General features: G+C 37.7%; 1 protein-coding gene across 2 annotated transcripts in view; it reads right to left on the reverse strand.

The window, feature by feature from the left end:
* Positions 1-14,517, reverse strand: part of FOCAD (focadhesin) — a 118,227-nt gene that overhangs the window by 53,237 nt on the left and 50,473 nt on the right. For both annotated transcript variants that reach the window (XM_054185048.1, XM_054185049.1), the window contains one exon: positions 12,726-12,852. In XM_054185048.1, the coding sequence (XP_054041023.1) occupies positions 12,726-12,852 (127 nt within the window). The remainder of the gene's footprint in view (positions 1-12,725; positions 12,853-14,517) is intronic.

Consider the following 14,517-nt stretch of genomic DNA (forward strand, 5'->3'; position numbering starts at 1 on the left):
GAAATGTGAGCTTTTATTTTTCTCTTTTTTTCTAGTGCTGCAAGTCAGCACAGCACAGCATGAATATGGTAAGTACAGTGAGATTTTTTAATAGCTGCAAGCAATAACGTCCAAATGGAAAAACTGGCATTGTTCAACTCAACCCAGAAGTTCCTGATGCTCAGCTTTATCTTCAAGAAAACATGATTCATGCCTCCGATGACAAAAAACCCTGCTTTATTCAAAAGTTTCAATACGTCCACTTAGGGACAACAAAGAAGTCCTTTCTGTCTACTGCTTGCGTTCACTACAGTATTTTATGAAGAATAACAGCAGCCTATAGGAATATTTCAAGTTGAGCTGCAGCCTCGTCTACAGGTTCCTCTTCAAGTCTGAAAGTGATTTGCATAATTTTGTACATGCTGGAAATTCTTCGGACTGTTCGTGACAGCAATCCAGAAGCTTCTAGAAATCTATGATGACTTCATCAGTCAAAGCAAACAGCCTTTCTCATCTTCCAACCTGATGAAAAATGGTCAAGAAATAATCACCATTCTGGTCCTTTTGGAAAGGGAAAGGAATCCAATCCAACATCTGCCTTCAAATCAATTCACTTGCTAATACCCATTCCCATTATCCTCACCTCGTTTCTCCTTCAGTAGGAAGAAAACAACTTACACTGCAAAGATCAGCTCGTACTACCAGTTTACCTCATCAACCTGTTAGATATTCAAATTAGCACCTTCACATTCCTCTATGTACTTGCTCTTAGATGAGAGTTTGTCTGAAAAATTCACTATTATTTCACTATTAGCTTACTGATTCCTCTTTGCCATAAGACCTAAAGTAACAGGCAGCTACTAGATTGATGATGCGCAAGAGCTCTTCATCATGCAAGTCATCTGTCTTGTATGCTCGTGTTTGTACTCAGCTTCTAGAGCTCAGATTGAGCCCTAAGATCTCCAGCGAAAAGATAAGCTAAAAGGTAAGCTTTTGTTCTGCAGGTAGGGCACAGCGATTTCAAAAGCTCACTTCACCAGCTGCTGCAGAGACTCTTTGCTGAGCAAAATAAGGATACTGCATGTGTGTGCTCCATATCCACTCCTTGTGGTGTAAGGCTTATCAGTCCTTTTTTTTCTTTTTAATCATTCATCTATGCTTTTCATTAGGTATATAAAAACCACGTCAGCATTTACCTCTAGGACTAATCAACATTTGATATGAAAAAGGATCCGTCTACATATCAATGAGCCTGTGTTTCAGACCATTCACACGCTCAGATAGACATTGCCGTATCAGGTCACATTCAGAACATTTAGGGTTAGGTGTTCAGAATGTTCCTAAGGGTTAGAAATGATGATGTAATGTCTTCTATAAAGCTGAAAGACTACAAGGCCGAAACTACTATCTAGCTATTCACCACAACTTAACCAACTTTGTATAGTGAAGAAAATAATAACTACACATTTACACTATTACTCTAACTACAGCATAGCAGTGAGACATCATTGGTCCTACTTAGCTCTTCCTAGAAAAAAAACAAGCCTGACCTGGCTTCTTTTCACCTTTAAAGATCTGCATGACAGCAAAATGAGCAGTCAGTACAACATTTTGCATTTCTAGGCACTGAAAAGTGTCTGTAAGATGCTCAGCCAGTGGTATATTTCTACCTGAAGAATTATACAAAAGTCATGAAAGAAGTAGTCAAGTCCCACAGGAAGACTTGACTAGACAGTATTATTGGTACTAAAACCTTTTCATTTTTCCTTGTGAGATTTTTCCAGTTGACCACACTCTCTCTTTAAGGAGCCATGTTTTCTAGTGAAAACTTAAAATAATTTCCCCACAGCACTTGGTCAAACCTCACATTGCTCCCTGGGGAGAATTTAACTTTTGAAATTTTGCCACCGTACCTAAAATAATTCTGTGTTGAAGTTATCTGTTGCTATCATTTGTCCTTCAGATTTCAGGCTCCACTGAGACAAAAAACAGTGCAAAACAGGAAGAGCCACAAAGCCCAAAACCAAAACACCACCACCCCTCCCTAAGCAACCCAACAAACAACAACCCCCCCAACCACCAAACCACAACAACAAACCAAAGAAACATACCAAACCCATAACAATGCAGGCTTAGAACCAAAGTCCAGACGAAAAAGAGAAAATAGCTACAATAGAGCAAGGCATGAGTATATATACTCAGGCTTTTAAAGGGGAAAACGTACTAGAACTGCAAATCAAAACTCTTCTTTAAACAATCTGAGCAAATGCCATGAAAATTTCTTCCAGGTCTATGAAATTAAAGCAAAGCAACAAGAAGACTCAGTCAAAGAGAAATACAAATCCAGCTATGTGGTGAAATCAAATGAAGAGTTGTTTATGAACATGCTCTGTAAAGGAATTAGGAAAGATAATTTTCGTGTTATTCTGCACTGATAAAAACCCAGCATGCTTGGTATCACTGAATTCAGGTAATTGCTGAATTAAGCCATCACTGTAGTGACTGCAAAACACATTTTAGAATGCAGTTGATGAAGATGATGATGATGAACTGAAGATGCCTTTTGCGTTGCATCCATTTCAGGAATAGCCAACCCATGAGCACATTTCTATGGTAATGACCACTAATGGATAGAAACACATAATCTGTTAAAATTCCATCTGAAAATGATGCCTCTTTCCCATCTTTCAAAACACATTGTTTGCAAGAATAAGAAAATATCTCTTCTGGTATTCAGAAAGACAGACATACCTATTAGCACTGTAAGTTCTTATTAAACCAGAAATTTTAACTTTGTAATGAGTTAGTTGTCTGGAAAGAGAAAATACACCGTGTATTAATATGCAGAAAAACAAATGTAGTTGTGTATTCCTTTGATCTTGCCATTTAGGAAGATTACAAAATTATTAGCTAGCCAAGAATGTCTCTTTTCATTCTTTCCTATAGTATCACTCACATTCCCCAATTTCAGCTAATAGGTGAAAAAAAGGCCATAAAAAATAGGCAGCAATCTAACAGAAGTTTCAGATTTAGCAGATATCCATACTACACCTAAGCAATAGCAAATTGCACTCTATGATAATTGTTTGGAACAACTAGATGCATTGGCATTTTCAGTGTTAAACCCCATGGCAGGTAGAGCTAAGTGAAATCTGCAGAACAACATATATCCAATGTCTTTTATCAGCTACATTGAAACAACATACTGGTTTTGGACCATGTGTATTTGATATACCAAAAATATTGGCCCTCCATTAAGTCCCACAAACAACAACAATAGTATTACAATGATCATATGGTGTCTTACACAGTATTCCACTGAGGATTGTTTCCCACACATATTCAAGTATATGTAGGCATCATATGCACTAAGTGCAGTATTACTGCCATACAGGATCTAGTAATTAGCATACTCTAATAAATAAATAGCATTTCAGTAGTTTTGTCAACAGCAAAATGCTTTCACTACAAAACCTATATTAATGATTTTTTTCCTTTCACAAACAAAAAGGATTTACTTTATTTACTGTATGTATAAAACATTCATACTAAGGGCAGAGATTATATTAATATACTACTGATGTGAAATCTATTGATACATATCTATTGAGATGTGGAAGTCTAGCAGAAATTCAATTTTTCTACCAGCTAAAAGAAACAGCCTGTGTTGCCAAACAAGTTTCCAAATACTGAACATTTGATTGAACGGTATAGGTATATTTACTTGCAGAAAGATGTGATGAAAGATGAAGTACTTCAGTACAGCAATATACATATGCCAGACTATGCAACTTTGGATTGTTCTCTTTTGGTAATCAATGACTTGCCAGTCTGTAGCACGCTCAACATGCACTGAAATGTACTACTAGATTGCAACTGTCAACATGCTGTCTCAGTCAAGATCACAGAATACCAAACATAACACACAGTCCCAAAATACACCAAGTCTAAGAAGCTGTATTACTTGAGAGATTAACTCCTTAGGGAAAAAAAGCAGGAATATATTAAACAAAAAATGTTAAGATTACATTCACGCTTTTTGGTGGGCCTTTTCAGCTTTTCACAATCAAATGTTTCCATTTCCTCACTCACCGCTGCTGCGATATTGCTCTGGAAGGCGAAAGGTAAAGACGACCATCTTATTCACTTTCATGGTATTTATATTTAGGGGATTTGTTTTTAAATAAAAGGACATTCAAACAAAAGAAAGTGCTTTAGCTATCAAAAAAATTTGCCAAAGTTTCAGACGTGACCCTTCATCGTAACACTGCCATTATCTGAAGCCCTAAAGTAGAGGGTGAAATTAAAAAGAATCTTCAATTTGGATAAGCTCCTGAGGTACTGGCCAGGCACTGAGACAAAATCCCAGATGCATGATATCAGTTAGTTGTCCAAAGCCCAAAGGTGTGCAGCTACAGTCTGACATACATTATAAAATCAAAGAACTGATGGCTCAAGTCTCGCAGAACGTTGAGATGCTAGGAGGACTGAGCAGCACGAAGAGTCTTAATTGCAGGACAGAAAAGGATGCTCTTGTCGAAGGCATTCTCCTGTCTTCTCAGGATGTGGCACTCCAGACCTCTACTGAACACAGAATCATCTTCACCACAGTCCCATTAAACAGCTGTGCATGAAGCTAAACAACACAGTTAAGAACAGTGGAATTCTCTAAAGTCAGTGTTTTCTCAGGTTAGAAAGACACATATTTTTCTGGCAGCTAGTTAAAAAGCTCTGTATTGAAGAACTGCTCACATTTCTAGAATCCATGACCCTATTGGGAACGCAGTGTTCTGAATTCAAACACCACTTCACATTCAATTCAACACAGTGACAGAAATAAGCATCAGCCTGTATCAAACCATTTATTCAATGAAACGACAAAACTCCAAAGACATTACCGTAGTTTGAGTAACAATATTTTCAGTTCAGTGGTGTTCAATTACATAATCACAATTTAGAGCCACTGAGCAAGGTTCCTTTCACATTTTTGACAAAATTAAAACTCTCTTACTGTATGATAGTTCTGATCTTTTAATGGAAATCCAGAAACGTATCAACACCACCCATAATGTTCCTGCTCTTATAAAGAGCACTTCCAACAGAGTTCCCAGTACAAAGCAGATGGTCCTGTAAGACACCACTCTCATAGCTGCCAGCTTCAACATGGAAATTTAATTCAATAATCCAAAACCCAAGTGTCAGATCAAAAAAAAAGTCCCAACCAGATTCTGGTTCTTTGCAATTAAGGTGGGAATGTTTGAAAATTGCATTGCTGCATCCAGAAATCATAAAATACTGGCATTTTGGAAACTAGCTTTTTAAGAATGCAAAAAGGGAAAGTTTTCTAAATAACATAAAATAACTTCAAAATACCATAGGTGTATGTTTGTGTGTTTCATTTCTTATTGAATGCCTTTAAGGCAAACACACATCCTTCAAATGATTACATTGTCTTCTGCCACAATATAAGGCGTGTTTATTTTGCATGCTTCCCAGCCAAAACCAACACATTGCTCTTGCATACTCAGTTGATAGCCTTGGAGCTTGCAGGAAGTAACATTTTTTCTCCTCATTTTAAACACTGCTGGTGTCAGGAGTGGAAGAATTTGTTACTAAAGGACAACAGAACCAATATGAGTTCATTCGCACTGAAAGAAATTCATTAAAAGCAGCCAAGAACAGTTTGGAAGGAGAGATTTGTTAAGAGGGGCATGTGTGTATGTTTTTTGTCTTAGCTAAAGAAGTAGTGCAGCTTGGAATACACAACAACTTAAAATTTTTTGCTGCATTCTGAGAAAAAGGAGAGTTCACAGTATGTCTCACCTGTCCAAAGATTTCTGACAACTAAGTGCTTGTTTTTGAGGCGGATCTCACACCACTTCAGACTGATTAATAACCCAAATAAATGTGGTGATTTGATCTGAGGAAGGAACATGATTTAACCTGGCTAAACATCATCTGGCACACAATAAGTACAGAAGCTAGAGCATATTATAACCATCACTGAGCATAGCTGTGCATTCTGGCCTGTCATTAATGGACTTCATTCTCAGTTGCTGTAACACTAAATTTCCTTTTAAAAAAATTGTTTTTAAGTCTTAAAAGGTTAAGACTGTAGAATGCTTTTGACTCCTTTCAGAAGGAATTTTCTAGACTTACAACATCACGGCAGTCATACAGACAGCCTCCTACCAAATGAAATACTGTGAAGAAACCAATGGAGCAGGGGATGGGAACAGTGCAGAAGATAAGAGAAACGTACAAATTTTTTAGAAGTGAATAAACAAAAACATTATAAAAGTAGTAACAATCTTGACATGATGTCTTTCTGGAGGAATAGGAGACTGTGGTAAACATGTTGTGATGAACTCTCTCTGCTAGTTATGAAACCCCAAGGAAAAGCCCTGTGATTCCAGAGTCACTACTCAGCTGGACAAAGCTGTCCTCTGAAAATGCAATAAACTCTAGGAAACTAGCAAGGTAAGAGAACTTTACTTCATGACACTGATATGACAATTACTGTCTGCAGAAAAAGAATCAATCAGAAAATTTATGTCCACAGATCTAGACACACTAGGTTCGTACTTTGGTAAAAGTTCTTTTGAAGTCTGTGTTCTTTATGTTCTCTGTTTTTTTCATTCTGGGTCTGTTCAAATTGACGTATCATTGTCCTCTTGAGATCTTAACAACCACATAACTTAGCTCTCAGTGCTTCTGGTACAGTGCATTTCATTATTTTTAAAATCTATTTTAAAATAGCAAGCATACTGCTAGAGGGGAAAAACTAAAAGCTAAGATTTACTGATGTCAAGGAAAGAAAAAGCACTCTTCCTTCAGGTGACCTACTGCCCTAAGAGGGTGGGGAAAATAATGGGAAAAAACAGGGAACAACAACACTGAACTCAACTTTGACTTCTGATCTGAGGGGAAGCAAGTCAGAGAAGCACATCATTTTAAGCCATGTTTCCTCCAAGACAAACGTCCACTCATACCAAACCTCAGCAAGGTTGGCGCATCAAGTCAATCACAGAATCCTTGATTAGGATCCTAATCCTGGATCAGGCTACATAGGGACTATTTCACTTGCTCTGCACAGAAAAATGCTGACTTTAACAATTGTAAAAAAATAGGTGCAAAAATTGCTTGTAAGATTTTTTAGGCCTTTATGGTTGTTTGGGTTCATTCTTTGATATCTGCAGGTATCACCACCCCTTCCAGTGAACACAAATTGCAAGATTCGTCTCCTTTTGGGTGCATTATGGACCAGAACACTTGCACAACAGCTCTCAAGCCTTTTGGTTGTGGTTGGCATAGCTGATTGTTCCCTGCGATCACAGTGCTGCAGTGACCATCTTACAGCCTATGTTTTCTATTGTAGAAATCAAATGAGAAAAGAGTTTTTCTTCTTGATTTTTTTTTTTTGAAGTCAAGACATGTTTATACTGCTCAAAACTTCTGGCACTCTGAAAAAATAACTTAAGCAGAAATGGGGTCTTCAAATAGCCTAGAAAACACAGCTGGGAACAGGTCTTATTTAACAGCTTTCTAAACAACTCCATTAGCTCTTAGCAACCTTAACATCTCTTCCTAGAGTATACACAACAGAAAAAGAGGTATTCCAGTACAATCACAATTTCTATGAAGACAATTGAGTAGGTTCAGCAGAAAAGCAAACAGATTCCTTTGTCTGTCATTGTTTCAAAATGATCCTCAGGTAGCTACTATTGAGTTATTTATCTTCCTTTCTAGCTTTTTGGTAAAATCTTAAAACTGAATCAGTGTATCCAGGCAGTAAATATGTTGGTAACCAAGTCAACATACAGTATTCATCATCTATCGCAGAGCAGTTCTACATCTTTCACGATGATTGACTGAAATTCAGAATCTCCTCTAAACTACAATTAGGATAAAACCTATCAGAATCTTTCCAGAACATGTAATTGCAGCAAAACCCACCAGAAACATCCTCTATTGCAAAGTGTTACAACTACAAAAATACCTGCAACTTGCAAAAAGTAAAGGGCATATCATGCTTTGCATAAGTGCTACACACTGTGAGTGATCAATAAATCCCTACAATGGAAGAAGGCTCAGATGGGCAGAGGTGATGTGCTCATCAGAGAATAACACAACGTGGGACTGACCATAGCTATTGTGAAGAAACTGACTCAACACAAAGAGGACCTTTGGTTTGGATATACAGCTATAAACAGTTCAGTGGACCAACTGTTGGTATAAATGTTTCTCCCCAGTTCATTAAAAGAATGTGAACATGTTCCTGAGTCAGTCAGACCAGCATATGAGGGTGTGAATACGTGGCTCAGTCCAACATAGAGGATAAAAAGTAGACAACCAATAAAAGAATTTCAAAGAGAGCAATGGGTCTGAGCTAGCTTCAACCCACAAATTCCTTCCTGGCAACTTTTGGCGCTCAGCATCATCATGGTGAGCATATTATAAAGACTGGTAATCATGATTGGTATTGTAATTAAACTGTATATTGCAATGGCTGTATTTTGCTAATAGTAACTTAAGTTTGTATTGTATTGTGATTACAGTATATTTTGTATCACTCTGCTGAATCAGAAATCCTGTGTAACAACAACTATCTTCAAATAAGTAAATTTGATACTACATATTACATAGCCCACGCACAGAATAGCTAAAATAACCTGGTCAGAAACTATTGGACTCTGACACACACAGTGGTAATGAAAAATGACCCTTGCCCTGTAACATTTGTGGACAAATACGGTCTAGGAATAAATTAGAGTAAATAAAACCATCTTCTTCTCAAAACACGTTTTGCCCACTACTCCAAAACTAGCTGACTTGACAACATGATGGTGCCACAGAGGCAGAAGCACTACTATTAATCCTGAGAATTAACAGTCAAATCACTCCTCAATGCCATTTCCACAGTAAAAGGTTTGGCCATGAACGTTCTGTCTACAGACTATGTGTCCACATTCAAATGCAAAATGCTTACACTGAAATTTCAGCTACAAAAGGGGAACTCTTTTTGTGGATTACACAAGCAGTTTTCTAGTTTCTGCTAACAGATTATAAGTATTTAGAGCTCAAGTTTCCTTAATTTATTTTGTCTGCAATGAATGCAACATGAAGACCAAAAGTAGTAATATGCAAGTTAAAAGCTACTGTTACTGTTTTAAATTACAAAATTTAATACAACATTTTTTAAAGTTATAAGTCATATTGTGTGGTCTGAAGAAAACAAAATTTTCCTAAGCTTAGAAAAAGTAGTAACTTCTCCATCTAAAATACACTAATGAATTTAGTCTTTCTGAAGCCACTCAGTGTCCCTTAAACTATCGCTATATACCATTTCTTACAAAAAGTACAAGAGTACTAGCTATATCTCATTAGCAAAACCAGAAGACAAGGTTAGAATTCTGTTCCAGCCTTGACAAAAAAAAAAAAGCAAATAAAATGTCAAAAATACATAAAATGGCAAAGCTTGGGAAAGCAAAACTAGAGAGAGGAAGAGAAGAAAACAACATGGTAGCACCAGCTAGACCACACTAGCATGCCACACATCCTAATCATGTGACAGAAAATGAAGTTGCCACTGTAGTGAATGTTTCCAAGACGAAATGAGGTTGGGTGCAGAGGTAGGTGCAGGAGAAGGAACTGTGTGTGACTATGTAACATAATGCATTCCTATGATGAAAAATTACATTTACATTGCCACAGCATCTTTTACATTTCCAACTTTCAAAACCCAGAAATTGCACCAGTGATGAAGATGCACTGAAATGGATTTTGGTATCCGACTTGAAAGTGGAGCTGGTAACATGATCTTCATTCAGTGAGGGCCTAAATCACACAGTTCAGATGCCGGGGGGGGTGGGGAGGCAGGGGGGGAAGCAGCATCAGCACTTTCAGGAACAGTAGCAGGTAATCAGGAAATCAAGTAAAACAGCACATATTCTGATGGTGGGCGTTCACCAGACCAGTCAGACTGCATGCAGGCCTACAAGGTTACTAGTCCACTTATTTTACTCTCTCATTAAGTATGTGGAAAACCTCCTGGGAGCCTGGCATCTCCCTTCACCAGCAGATGTGCGCAGGTATGGAATTGCACCTACATTACTGGCTAAAGAGTTCAAATAGAAATTACGATGTTATCTGTACAAGGCTAAGGATATAGGTAAGAAAAAAGAGAATGAGGAGTAAATCAGACCTGAGAAAGTGAGAAGTGAAACTGGCAGAAACTTGAGCCCAAGAATGATCCCCTGATAACAACATCTCAACACAAACCCACCATTTTAAGAGTACAGTTTTTAAGTGTACGCTGTTTAAACAACATCCAGATTTGTAATCCCTACTAAATGTTAAACTCAGTCAGCATAATTTGTTCTCATACAGCTTTTAAGTTCATGATATTACTCTGCTATGCTAGCTTCTTTCTGATCAATAAAACAAATAAATGTGGTCAGAGGGAATAAACAGCAAGAAACCACTTCCACAAAAAGCTTGGAAAGGAGTTTTAAATACTATGCTTTGCATTTTCATTCTTGAACGTTTCTTGGCTTGTGTACGGTACTCGATGCATGAAATCAATTAGATGCCAGGATAGATGGCCTCATAGGAAGTACACTGGCTTCTGTTGAAGTCAGTGGGGAAAAAACCAAAATATTTGCCTAGAAATAGGAAATGTGGCCTGGCAATAATTGTGTGTATTTTACATTTTTGACATGCAAGTTACTGTGCATTATTCATTAAAGGCCTTTTCTTATAACTAGCAAAAAAAAAAGGGGAGGAGTAGTACATACTTTGGGTAAAGCCATTACATTTACACAAAACAATTACTGCAGTCAACAATATAGAAAACTATTCTTCCACAACATTTGACCACAAAAATATAATCAATGTTACAACACATTTTATTATAGCATTACTTTTAAAAAGGAGCCTTTCTGAGACTTTCAGAACTCAGCTTTGACAAAACCACACACTGTACAGGGTTCCATCGTCAGCTACATCAACACTATACATAAGAAAACACAATTCCTTATACCGGTGGAGAAGTTGACTGAAAATAAGGTGCTCACTAAAATCCTGCAGCTAAGCAGCTGCACATGGAAAAGCTCAAAGAGATTAAATCCCTTTTCCATGGTTATCTATTGAGACAGTGGCAGAGAAAGAAAGCACCAGAACAAAACCTTCTGACCAACCTCTACGATTATGCTCTTTAAGGTTTCTCTACTGCAGACTGGAGTCTAAATACTAAATAAGGGACAGATTGCATTACTTAACCCAAATGGTTACCCAGCTTACCAAACCACAAGAGAATTCTCTATAAAGTTTCAGTATAACTGGGTGGCAGATCTGGACTCCCAGAACACTACACTGGCATGACATTGGGAAACAAAGCAAGGTGAGGAGTGCCTGTAAGAATTAGGACGGGAAAAAATGGTACACATCTACGAAGCGGTTATTTCCTTCCTCCCTTCTACCTTGAGTACCTGGAGTTGTCTCAGACTTCCATTTCTTAACAGTAGTACAGTACATCTGTTCTCAAATGAGGTTTTTATAGTATGATGTGACAATTGTCATAGGCCTAGCTCCTATTTCTTTGCATGAAACTAAGTCTAAATATATTCCAGCCTGGGAAAAACACTGCCTAAATACTCAAATGCACTCAAAGAGTCTACGTGACTTTAAGAAGAGCCAAACTCCATACCAAAAGCAAACACAGTAATTACATTACCCTGAATAAGTTGTTTCTTAGTAACCGTTGTCTGAAGATTTTTAACTATTTTGAATACTAGTCTCTATGGACCGCGAACCAGCAGTTCTTGAACTGCTGACATGATTTCAGATGTGTAACGTTGCAATGGCTGGAGACTTTTGTTGGATTGGCCTCACTGCAGTAAACACTGCACTAAAAGTGAAGAAATGGATAAGCTTAAAATTGCTGTTTGGCAGAGAATGTGTACTCAAATATTCCTGCAGGCTATCATTAGTCCTCTAACTCAGATGGCCTGCATAGTCCACAGTTTGTCTATGGTGTGATTCACAGCATGTCTGCACCTGCATCACCACGTCTGGGACGTCAATGGTGGAAACAAAAAGCTGTGGCTCCTAACTCAGAATATTGTAGGATCACAGAACAATTTGGATGGGAAGGGACCTTAGGATATTTCTAGTCCAACCTTCTTCTCAAAGCAGGGTCACTCAGAGTTTTATCCAAAAGGAACATGAAAACCTCCAAGGATGGAGGCAGTACAACCTCTCTGGACACCAATGCTCACTTGTCCTCTTCATCAGTAAGTATGAATGTACTAGAGTAAAACAGAAGCCTCTCCATTACAAGTGATTTCACTCTCTATCAGGTCCGCTATGTGAATAAGACCCAGCAGTGCAGGCCAGTAAGAAGGTAACAAAAATGAGAATACTTACACACTTTTCCAGCCAATCAGAATCACGTGCCAAACAGCTGTTCTTTTCAAACCTCACAGAAAAATGCATGAGAGGATGCTGACCTAAAATTCTAACCCATGCACTGAAGGGCTGACCTGCTGCAGAACAAACTCACAATACAATTTCCCAGGAACAATTAACTGATGTTGGAAGAGAGGAATCGAATATTTCAGAAGAAGAAAAAAATAATTCAGCAACAATCTAATGTACTCTTGAAAAACAAAAAGAGCATACTAGGAAAAAAGTCCGTGATCCACAAGCAAAACATGAAACACAGGGACAAGACAATTTAATCTTACCTCAGACTCACAAAGTGCCTGAAGACCCTGTAACACTATGGCAGCAGGTGAAGCTTGATCAGGTTTTGTGCATTCATTTAATATCTGGGAAATTGCAGCCAACATGTCTGCTCCGTGCTGGTATGGCCTAAAGCAAAAACCATGAAGATACAAGGTAATATTCATGCATTCACACAAATTTTATTCTATACAGCAAAATTCATTAAGTATTGGCTTTAAGTGACAACTAAAACAGACTAAAATTAGGAAGAAAAAACAGATACAAGGGAGGATATGATAGAGAGCTTTAAAGGCTGAGTGACATGGGGAATTAAATCAGCAGGCATCAAATTCCAAATAAAAGATCACCCACTGGTTAAGCTATGGAAGTTTTTGTCCAAGTATGTTGTGTATGCTAAAAGATTATATCATTGAAGAAGTGACTGAGAAGGAAAATCCACGCGTGCTATTAAAGACACTTTTCTTTGCTTCTTTGGCATAGTCTTAGAATCATAGAATGGTTCAGGTTGGAAGGGACCTTGAAGATCACCTAGTTCCAACCCCCCTGCCATGGGCAGTGACACCTTCCACTAGACCAGGCTGCTCAAAGCCCCGTCCAGCCTGGTCTTCTCTACTGTATATCAGTGGAGATTCTGGCAGCAAGACTTTTGGTCCTCTTACATCACATAGGAACGTTTTTCCAAATTTTTTGCTGATGCAATGTCATTTTTCTCTCCTTCATTGACTGCATGGGCTACTAGTTTGCTTTCCAGTCTTTTAGTATCCATTCAGTTTTATTAGGTGGTGGAGGGGATGTGTCAACTGCTGATTCAGCAGTTCCTCCTACTGTTTCTGCAAGAACTTGGGCTAAGTAGCATTTGGGTAGGTGATTTATATGCATGGAACATTTAGGCTTCCTCTATTTGCTCTCACTTTCTTCCAAATAATTTCTAAATTCATGAAGAAAGTGAATGCATCTGGACTCTAACTACACCACTTACCTGGCAAAAAGAATATTACAGCTGCATTGAGATTCATCTCTTGCTTTTAACTTTTTTTTGATTTTTTATTTTAATATTTCTTGAAAAATGCTGTTTGGCAAAATTAAAGCAGGCTGAAGAAGCAAAGGAAAGGGTATTTTCTTTAATAACTTTTTTGTTTCAGTTGGTGATTGAAAGATACATGAATCTTCCCAGCTTAGCAACTGACTTTCAAGAAGAAAAGTGAAAAGTAGAAGCCAAAGATAGGTGGCAAAGAGAAAAGATGGTATTGTGCACATCAAAACAGAAACTAATTGATAATATGTTTAAAAATAATCTTTACAGGAACTGTAAATTATTATCAAGTAATGATATCCCGTGGATTGTTAGAACTGGAGAGGATCAATATATCATCCAGTTAGACTTGTACAACTGTGTTCTTTGGTCAGTATTATATCTGAATAAAGACCAGTAATCTGCATGTGACAAAATATACTTTTCAGAAAAGCACATGATCTTTCTTTGAATAGATCAGAAGAGATCATTAGCTGATGCTTCTAATACTTCATCACTCTCTTTTTATAGTTTGGAGGTGGTATGCTTTAAGTTTCTACTCTGGATCAGTACAGGTCACATGTTTTGTTTCAGGATGAAGACATTGACATTTTCACATTATTTTTACATTGTAATTAATAGAAGGCACATGTAACTCAAAACTCACCAGCTGGTCAGATTAGCAATGCCTGAGTCAGTATCTCATAGAACTAGGAAAATATTACCCACAATTAACATAACAGCGTGGTAAAAATAATTACACAGCTTTTCTGGGGGAA

Source organism: Rissa tridactyla, chromosome Z (assembly GCF_028500815.1).
Source record: "Rissa tridactyla isolate bRisTri1 chromosome Z, bRisTri1.patW.cur.20221130, whole genome shotgun sequence".
Classification (NCBI taxonomy): domain Eukaryota; kingdom Metazoa; phylum Chordata; class Aves; order Charadriiformes; family Laridae; genus Rissa; species Rissa tridactyla.